Source organism: Parasteatoda tepidariorum, chromosome 6 (assembly GCF_982258835.1).
Source record: "Parasteatoda tepidariorum strain Cologne lab strain chromosome 6, Ptep-v5.0, whole genome shotgun sequence".
NCBI lineage: Eukaryota > Metazoa > Arthropoda > Arachnida > Araneae > Theridiidae > Parasteatoda > Parasteatoda tepidariorum.
The window spans coordinates 26,946,813-26,957,581 of record NC_141760.1 but is presented as its reverse complement, the minus strand read 5'-3'; the positions used below and the strand labels follow the sequence as shown (position 1 = coordinate 26,957,581).

The 10,769-nt window shown below is 27.9% G+C and overlaps 1 protein-coding gene and 1 non-coding gene across 2 annotated transcripts; one reads left to right on the top strand and one right to left on the bottom strand.

Annotated features, from left to right (window-relative positions):
• Positions 1-568: 568 nt before the first annotated feature.
• Positions 569-640, bottom strand: TRNAH-GUG (transfer RNA histidin (anticodon GUG)). Its single transcript has one exon. It is a non-coding gene; the product is annotated as a tRNA-His (tRNA).
• Positions 641-6,474: 5,834 nt separating this feature from the next.
• On the top strand, positions 6,475-7,905 carry LOC147807717 (acid-sensing ion channel 4-A-like). The gene has a single exon (XM_087166772.1). The coding sequence runs from the start codon at positions 6,475-6,477 to the stop codon at positions 7,903-7,905; it is 1,431 nt and encodes a 476-aa protein (XP_087022898.1).
• The last annotated feature ends 2,864 nt before the right edge of the window (positions 7,906-10,769 follow it).

Below are 10,769 nucleotides of genomic sequence, written 5' to 3'. Positions count from 1 at the left end.
TTTGAATTTAACTAAGCTAGCTTAGGTGCTATTAGGTTCACATTATACTTGTCTAAATAAATATGGTTCATAAATAAATACACTTCATAAATAAATATGGCACTTTCAGCTTTGCAATTGGACTTCTGTGGGGTGCAGAGTGACTCGTACGGTGTTTTTTTACAATAAGTTTTACAGTTAAAAAGAATTCGAAAATTATTCTTTTTTTTAAATATATTTCAGTATACTCCCAGCACAAAATTCTATACATCATCGTAATACCAAATTTCTCAGTTTTGTAGTTTTTGCGCAGCAAAATAAAACATAACATGAATTTTAACACCCAGAACAGCAGCACCGTTGGATACGGTTTTTCAGTATAGAAATAAATAAATAGTAAGAAACAAAACAAATGAAGGAGATTTTTGCACGATGTCTTAGGTATACACCTTGTATATATCCCTAAAAAAAAATTTTGATATTAAGTGGAGAAATATTAAAATACTGACATAAAAATATTAAGCTAATAAGTTCGAAACTTCATTAAATTTGGAGAATTTTAACCTGTATGGAATTGAGAAAAAAAAACTGCCGTGACCAGGATTCGAACCTGGGTTATTGCGGCCACAACGCAATGTACTAACCACTATACGATCACGGCGATGCAAGTGCTTCATTATAAAGTTTTTAAAACAGCATTAGTTACTTTTTAGACCCAATTACTGGAGCATAAAGGAAGTTTAGAAAGAAAAAAAAACTGATTGGCGAAATCTTTTTCCTATTATTTGATCAGCGTCTTAGATACGGATGATGGAACCTTGACTTTCTCTCTCCTTCGCTCCCTCTCTCCCTCCCTTTTTCTAAAAATTTTTTTTCTAAACAAACTAAAAAGTAATGTTTATAGAGAAATTTTTTATAAGTTAATCTGGAGACATTAAAGATGAAGTCTTCCAAACAATAATTTTTCAAATTTGTATTTATTTGCAGTTACTTAGATCTAAGAGAAACAGATTCTTATGATTGAAATTTTTTTAATTTGCAAAATTAATTATTGATAAATTTTGGAATATGAATGAAAAAAATATTTTTCAAACTCCTTTTTTTATTTTACATTTTAGTACTAATATGATTCTGATAATCAAACGGAATTTTTTAAAAACTTTTTTCATGATTAAAAACACCAAAATATGTTTCTACTTGTAATTAGAGTGTCAGAAAAAGAATGTATAAGATAGACACCGATGTCTAATTTACGTCAAAGGGTTAAGTCTACAGGTGATGTAAATTCTTCTATATCTACAAAACGTCTAATTGAACATCTTCTGTGTCTACGATTTTCTGAGATAACACCGTATTGGTTTTTTTTTAAGTCAATTTTGTATGCTTTGACTGAATACATATTGAAAAGAAGAAATGACAAAGAGTAAGAAACAAGCACTTTGTTTCTACGAGTACAATGCGCTAAAAAACATGTAATGAAAATAAATAAATAAATAAAAAAAAGCGGACCACCCTCAATAACTTTTGATCTAATGATCGGATCTTCACAATCTAGCGATCAATCTTAACGTTGCGTGAGGATGACTTCAAGTATGCGAATTAATATTATTAAATGCTAATTAATTTTAAGTTACGAAATCAGACACAAAAACTTACTTTCTTTAAAAAAAAAAATTTCCGACGGATTCTAAATTTCTGAAATCCTATACCTCCTAGTCTGATTACATAACTTAAAATATTGCTTTTACATATTAATTAGCATATTTGCTGTCACTCTCTCAAGCCATTAAGATTGAATCCTAGAAAGCGAAAATTTGATCATTAAATCAAAAGTTATTCAGGGTGGCCCATTTTTTTTGTGCTCTGTACATATAGATGTAACACGCTTTCGTTGTTATCACGTTAATATAGTCAATTTTTATCGCTTTTAACTAAAATATAATAGTACGCATATTACTCATGTGCTTTCCATTGCACATAATATATATTTATCGAATTTGAAATTATTGGTTAACATAAAATAATAACACCTATATAGTGAAAATGATACTAAAACACAGAATCTTTCTTTTTATAAGCCACAATTTCGTTAAAAATATTTTTTAAAGTAAAACTCTAACTTGTAACCGAAGTGGATAATTAATTTAGATGCTGATAAACTTTTAAATAAACCAGCTGAAAATTAAAAATTGAATGGGAAAAGAAGATAGCAAATATTTGCAAAGCGTAGTTTTACTTCAACTCTTGTTTTATCCTTCAAAATTTACTTTCTTTAATATTTTTAATATATTACTCCCCAAACATAGTTAGGGAAAATATATATATATTTTTTAACTATACAGCTAATACTTTTTCTGAGAAACAAGTTTTTCTAGATCATCTAGTTTTTCTTTGTACCCCTCCACTGAGCAACAGATGCCACATATTAATTTTGCATGCAGATACTTAAAACATTTTAACAGCTAATAAATTATAAATTTGTTCCATTGTGCTTTTGTTTTGATGAAAGGAAATGTAATGATTTCCATAACAACAAACCAACAAGACAAATAATTAAATACGATATCAGATTTCTCAAAAATGTGAAGTTTATATTGATACATTTAAAAGGCTAGTTTCAGTTAAATTTTCCGTTTTAGAAAAGTTTGAATACCAGACACATGAAACAATATGTTTTGTTTCAACCATTTTACAATATTTGTGCCACCATATTACGTGTCAAGATTTGTTTTTATTTATTCGTATAATTCTTTCAAATCTTATTTTGACAACATGGTATTGATTTAATGATTCTTGCCATTTTATGCATGAAATAAAAGGAACGTTTACAGCAAAATATATTTAAAAGTATTTAAAATATGAGAAATGTTGTAGTTGCACGAAATTTGTGAAAATTGTTATATCGTGATTTAGTTATTTTGTAAGTATTTTATGCTACTCTGGTTATGTCTATAGTATCTTTATTTATGTATAATTTATGAATATAGTATTTAATAATACCAATGAGAAAAATATTAAGAATATTTTTCCCATTGAGAAAATGAGTGTCGTTCTAGGTTTTTCATGTTAGCACACTTTCCGGCAAGATCAATTTCAACGCCATAATCATAAATAAAGAAATTACGAGAGTCGTAAAAATAAAGCTAACACGAGAATTAATATAAAAATGTAGTACAAGATTAAGTTAAAAAGGCAGGCCATAGTTTTGCAACCTCTTGGAGTTGATTGTTTTCTGCGCTGTGATTTTTCTTTTAAATTTCACAAGCGTGCACTTTTAATGTTTTCACATAAAATTAATTTAAAGTATTTTTATGTTCTTTTTATAATTAGCTTTTTCAAAACTACTGCCGTGGTGATAATTTTAATATGTATAAATATATATATATATATATATATATATATATATATATAAGGGCTAGATAATCCAAGAGACTTTGGCTAATTCTAATAAATAGGCGTCTTATTAAATTTATATAAGTATATAAGTTTATTTAACAGATTACATTGGATTTTTGCATATATCACAATGATGGGTTTCCATAGCAGGAATGTAGAGATTTAGCACAAATTTATCTAGCCATGAAAATATAAAAAGACATGTGTTTTCGAAGACTCCTGATATTTAAACAGCGATTCTGAAAAGTAATTCGTTATCTATTTCATAATTCACATCATACATCTTTTGAATAATGCTATACGAACAACTAAAAGTTGGAGTGAGTTTTCTAGTGTTAGGATATTTAAACTCTTCATACATGACTGTGTCACCAGGTGAAAAGCTTATATGGGTCATTCTCACGAAAACTGTCATTTTTCAGTTCATAAAATCCCAAAAAAGTAAAGTGAATAAAAAGCTCTGAAACTTTTTATATTAATAGAAACATGTAATGGCATTATAAAGAAAGTATATATCCTATAAATTATACTTAATATTTAAATTAATTAATTTTTAAATAATTAATTTATAATTAATTAATTAATAATTAATTAATTTATAATAATTAATAATTAATTTATTAATTTAATAAATTAATTTATTAATTTTTAAATTTATTTTTCAAATTAATTAATAAGTAAATTAATTATTTTCACTATTTAAAAAGTGAGGGAATGACACTAATAGTGAGGGAATGATATTTTATTTTAATACATGTTTTTATCTAAGTTACATCTACCTAAAGTTTGAAAATGATAACATACTAAGTATATCTAATATTTATTATAATTTAGTCTTATATATTTAATAGTTTTTACAGGTTTGGGAAATAAAATTGGCTTTCACGATTGAACAAAAAAAATTTATAATCTTGAATCATTCCCTCACTTCAGCGTCATTCCCTCACTTTATACACTAGTGAGAGAACGACGAATTCAATAAAATTTAAAAATAACAGTTAGGCCTAATTAATTTCTGAAGTCAATCACATACAATTATATTCATACAAGAAAGCAACATATAATTATCCACTTTCTCGATGAAGTTGTATTTTATTTTACTCTAAAAAATGACATGAGGGAATGACAAATGTAAAAAATTTTACCTGGTTTGATTCATTCAAATTTATTGCACAGCAAAGCTTCTTTAAGTTGAAGATGGAAACTTACTGCAATTTTGTTCTATGATGCCAGTTGTTACTTTCTGAAGTTTTTATTAAAATATTTTTATTCTAAGAAGATTGCAGGTGATAAGAACATTGTTGTGAGGGAATGACGCGAAACACTGGGGACAAAGTTTGAAATAGTGCTGTGTTAATATTTTTATCAGAAATTAAATTTAAAATTGATTTTCTGAATTCTATATTTCAGTATTCTGAAATAAAAAACACGAATTTGTAAGAAAAAAATTCATTGCAGAAACAATTCTTTTCTTTTTTTAAATCAGCAGTGGGGACAAGTGAGGGAATGACATATTGGTATATTTTAATTAAATAAAATAAATAAAAAATAAAAATTGATAATTTTTATTTTATTCTTTTGTTAGATTGCATTCTGAAGGACACTTTCCCTGAATTTTTTTTTCGTAAGCTGTAAAACAAACATAAAATATACTGGGGACATGAAAATGATTGTTTTTGTGAGAATGACCCATATATACAAATCTAGAATCGTCATGAACTTTATTTTTCTCGTCGTATCCTTTCGTATTTTGGACAGCAATTTTCCTAGATTCTCCGACAGGAGGATAAATATCGTCTTTTAAAGGATTTTCAAATGAAACTATGCCATTTAATAAGTAATACGGAAATCCCTTTCTTTCACGTAACCCATTTATTATTGATTTAGTGACAAATTAATATTAGTTGATTATTTCTTGTCCATTTCTAAGAATAAAAAGAGACTAGTGTTTAGAAAATAACATGTAAGCACAAATAATAATATTGAACATAAGTCACAATGTAACTGCTCGTTTCTTGTTTTATGATAAAAATGTTTGTGCATATCTTTAATTGAAAATATTTTTTTTACATTTTCAGAAAAGCATTATTTCATCCTCATTCTAAGAAAAACAAAACCTAGAGCTATTCATGAAAAACATTCTCGTAAAAAAGAAAGATTTTAAGAAAATGTCAAACAGTATGTGGGAATGAACACAAATAAAGCTATTATTATGTCTCAATGACTAATGAATGTGACAAAGAATAAAATCATCCCTTATGCTATGACCCGGAAGTTCATAATAAAACCACGAAAGTTCTAGAACATTCATGATGACGTCTTAAGTGAGGAGCAAAGATACTTTTAAAACATATATTTAAAAATAAAACCAACAGTCTCAAGTAAATTTTTAAAAGAATCTTCAAATTATGTTAGTTCAAAAAATGTTTGACATTGAATTTAAAATCCATAAGGTAGTTTAACTCTCGATTTTATTCCACAATTTTATAGCAATTGCATCACAGGCATGATTAAAAAAAAAGTATAAGAAGAAATTATTTATAAAAAATAGTTTCCAATCTGAACTAATTCAAGAACACGAGATAAAGAGTTTAAAATAATACAAAAGTATGACTTTGGTTCTTCTCATTCATTTTTTGTGGTGGCTGAATTAAAAAATTTTGAGACAAATTAATTCTGAACACACAAAAGGAAACTGAAATGCAGTTCTTGAAACTTTTTGAAGGAATCTTGAATCTGAACAAGTTCAATAACGCTAGAAATGAATTTCAATTATTAAAAATGTTCATTCTTTCTTACTAAGCCTTGTGACAACTAAATTTCAAAGCCTGTGAGGTAATTCAGTTGAAAGAAAGCCGGCTAATAAAAAGTAACAGAAACGCAGTTTCTAACAACATTTTGAAATATTTTCACTCCAAACTAGACCAAGATTGGGACACCTGTAATTTGAAACTATTAAAAATGCTTAATTCGGGTAATTAAACCTAATTGGAGTTGTTTTCCTACTAAGCCCTGTGCTAACCAATTTTTTAAAAAAAATATTGTTGTAATTCAGTTGAGACGAATCTGGAATAACAAAATATATAAAACGCACAAGATATGAAAGAAAATTCTAGACCAGATAGTTTCTTGAAAGAATCATCGATTTATGCCATAACCAGAATAGGCGACGCGGTTTCTAAAATTCATAAAATAGTTTGGCTCTTGATCTTTTTATTGAGCCTTGCAGCTTGTGTATACCAATCAAGAAAATTTCTCTTGATTTATTTGGCATATCCAGTAGATACATCATTTCAAGAAGAGCTGACTCAATCACTTGACTTTCCAGCCATAACCATTTGCAACCTTAATCGGATGAAAAAAAGATATGAATTATGCGTTAACACAGATATCGTGGAACGAAGATGCGTGCACAAAATATTGGGAGGAAAAGATCCCTCTGAAAGCAAAATAGGAATATCCGAAAGGCGTAGCACACTTTCATGCAAAACTTTACTAAATAAGGAAATGAATAATGGAACGCGGAAGAAACTGGAATTTTTGAGAAAGTACACAAGCATGAATGATGCAAATAGAGCTTTTGTTGGTCATCAGGCTACAGAAATGATCAAATTTTGTTCTTTCGGTAACCAACAATGTTCTGTAGATGACTTTAAATTATTTCAAAGTCTACGCTATGGTAATTGTTTCACGCTCAATGGAGCTTCTGGAAACGAGACAAATCCATTGAAATCTTCAGTTGGATGGACTAGTGGCTTAGATCTTCTTCTGGATTTGAATTTGATACAGTATTCGGAACACACCTCAAAACCAGGAGTGAGGGTATCCATACATGATGCATTTTCAGTACCTAATCCCGAAGAGAATGGTATAGATATCAGTTCTGGTTATGAGACAGTCATAGCACTGAAGCAGATAGTGTACACCCGTTTACCAGCGCCCTACCCCGACGAATGTAAGAACTACTCTCCGGACATTAAACAAAGAAATAAAGAAGAATGCATGAAAACGTGCCTTCAGAAGCTGAGCTTAAAGTTATGTGGCTGCATTGATCCAACGTTAATTTTTGTAGCTGGTTTGAGAAGTTGCAATATAACAGACGCAAAAGATGTATGTTGTTTGGATGATGCACAGGATCATGCTAGCAAATATGGATTTTCTTGTGATTGTCCCTTACCATGTTATACAGTTTCTTACCATACAGATCTATCGTGGTCTTTATTACCTTTGAAAATGAACTGTAATAATAAAACAAATACTCGTGAAGTAAGAAGACAATGTATACTCACTGAGGATTTTAAGAGAGAGTATAAGTTAAGAAGCAACTTCGTTCGACTGAAAGTGTTTTATTCAACTTTGAAGAGAGAAATTTATAGCCAACTACCGATGTTCGAAAACTCAGAAATTTTCAGTCATTTAGGTGGGGAATTAGCCTTGTGGTTAGGGCTTTCATTATTTGCTTTATTTGAAGCAATAGAGGCTGTAATTTATGCATGGAACTTAACAAAAACTTTCTTGTTTAAAAAATAAAAATATTTTAACTGTTTAAATAAAATGCCTTTTTGTTAAATCAGTTTGTTCATCACGTACTTCATCACTTTCATTGAAAATAATTTACAAAGTGTTGTACATTGAAAATAAATTGCAACGATTGCACTTTCGTTTTTCAAAACTTCATGACAGTAAATTGGTTAGGATTAAAAAATGGGACTCTTGCAGTAAATTTATGCGTCAAAGCATAATTTTTTCCTCTCAAAAATGCAGGTTTTACCTCAAAAGTGTTTAGACAGATTAGCAGTCAGTAAACGAAGTTAATTAATTAAAAATCACATCCCAAGTTTTCGAAGTCTTTTTATGAATAAAATAGCGATATCAAACCTGTTAAGTTGCCCACTTTTTTTAGTTAATTACCAGTCTAAAAATTTATAGAAGAGGATAAAGCCAATGTAAAACTGACCACCTGTCTATCTTGCATGTTGACCACTGAAAAAGTCAAATTTGCGTAGGAGAGTTATTGACTGCTGTTTAAAACTTTGCAAAATTTGACTAGAAAAGTAAACTTTCTCGAAAACTTTTATTTGTTGCTATCTCATATGATGAAATAATAATTTAAGCTGAACTAAACATCTCTGCAAGTTAAGCATTTGGAAAAATTACTACTGGCTTTCATAAAAAAAGCAAAGTAGTTTTCTAAAAGTAACAAAATGAATTTTTTAAATGCTGAAATAAATATAACTTTAAGCTTTCTAATTGCATATTATGTTCTAGTGTTTGAGCACTGATATTTCATAAAGCTATTTATAATAAATACTGGCATACATCAATAAGAGAAATATGTACATTTATTTTTTTATAACTAAGTAGTTTAATACAAATTTATATCAGAACTAATTCCAAAATTATGTTACAGTTACAAGTTAATCATTTTATTAAATAATCTTCTTGCTTTAGATGCATGGGATGCTAATGTTTTAAAGTCATGTTAAAAAAATATCAAATGTTTGCTTTCAATTGTAGTATATTTTATATAAATGATTTAAGTACTGATAAAAAAAACTATGAGTCATACAGCTCTATATGTTGACCACCTGTCAAAGTTTACTACTTAAGCAATGCACGTAAGTCGTTAACTTTCACACAGATTGCAATGTACGACAACTTCTAAAAATCTATATGGTTCGAAAAGTTCAGGCCATATATGTTTACTTAATTTCTTACGTATTTTACCATATCTCTTATGCTATTTACGCTAAGCAAAAGTTTCAAACACGCAATTATGAAATTAGTTTAACCAATTTCACAATTTCGTGTTACGTTAAAAAATTCGTTGCTATGTTAATTCTACATTAAAAAATGTTTTTTTCTATAATTACTTATTGTTTTATTATTCTTATTAGCATTAGTCAAAAGTGCACTACATTATAAATTATTTGAAAATTTTACACCGTTCTAAAATACACATTCACATTTTCACTGTTCTAAAAAGTTCCATGCACGCAATTATAAAATAAGTTTTTAAAAAAATAATTTTACGTAAAAAAATTTTTTCTTCCAAAAACTTGGGGAGAGTCGGGTAACCCCGCCCACTTAAGGAGTATTGCTTATATTTCCATATGATCTTGAGTAATAATCAATATTTTTGTATGTTTCTATTGCTTTATCATCTAATTAAATAAAACAAAGAGAATAAACCAAAAAAAGAATAGTTTAACTTTGAAAAATCGAAATTTAAAAAAACATGTTTTTCAGCTCTTTTCAAAATGTGTCGGGTAGCTCCACCCAGTTAGAAAAATTATGTTTTTTGACTGTTTTTTCAGGTGAAAATGAAAATTACCAATGTATTGACAATAGATAAGCCTCATTTATCATTTTTATCACAAAATTATTTTATTCATTACATATTTATATACTTTTAGTGAATTCTATCATTTAATAACAATCATTTAATAACAACAATATTTGCTGTTAAAAATGCATATAACATTCAAATTTGACGCAATACAATAATAATCTTTGTGCAAATTAAACTTAAGACTACTTACTTTAATGCTGTATGTATAGAGAAAATTATTTTTTTACTATCAAAATGAAGTTTAATCGAAACATTCAACCAATTTTTCTTAACTTCATGACTACTGTATTCAACATATTTTGAAAACTATTGCTTACCATGCTACCAGCTACGTAAATACTTGAAACTTTGAAAATAATATTTTTTTAATATAACAATTAATGTCCGATGTACCATTAACTTGAAAAAATATTCTATACATATGAAATTGACAGTGGGCGGGGGTACCCAACACTCTCTTACTTATTTTTTAATTATTCTTATTAATATTACTCGAAAGAGTGCAAGGTTGTAGGTTACTTGAAAATTTCACATCGTTCTAAAAAGTTCTGTATTATAAAATAAAATTTAACCAAAAATAATTCCATGCAAAAAAATATTTTTTTATAATTACATATTATTATTTTTTTATTAGTAGTAGTAGTCGAAAGAGTATTAGATTTCAAGTCATTTGAAAATTTTACACCGTTAAGTTTTACTCCGTTCTAAAAAGTTCCATGCACGTAATTATAAAGCTAGCTTAACCGAAAATTATTCAACGTAACAAATCTTTTTTGTCATTACGTATTATTATACTATTCTTTTCAGTATTAGTCGAAAGAGTACTGGATTATAAATTATTTGAAATTTTTACACCGTTAAAAATCAAAATCCAAAAATTTTCAACTACATCAATATCAAATTTCTCGAAAAAAAAGTGAATATTTAACAATCCAGCTTTTCTAAAAATTGACTCTCAGACGCTATTTGTTCGACCTAAATCACATTTCGTAGTTTTATTATCAAAAATATAAAAATTGACCCGTATTTTAAATAATATAGT

Coding starts and splice junctions, on each gene's coding strand:
- LOC147807717 (XM_087166772.1), top strand. CDS start 6,475: ATGAAAGAAAATTCTAGACCAGATAGTTTCTTGAAAGAATCATCGATT.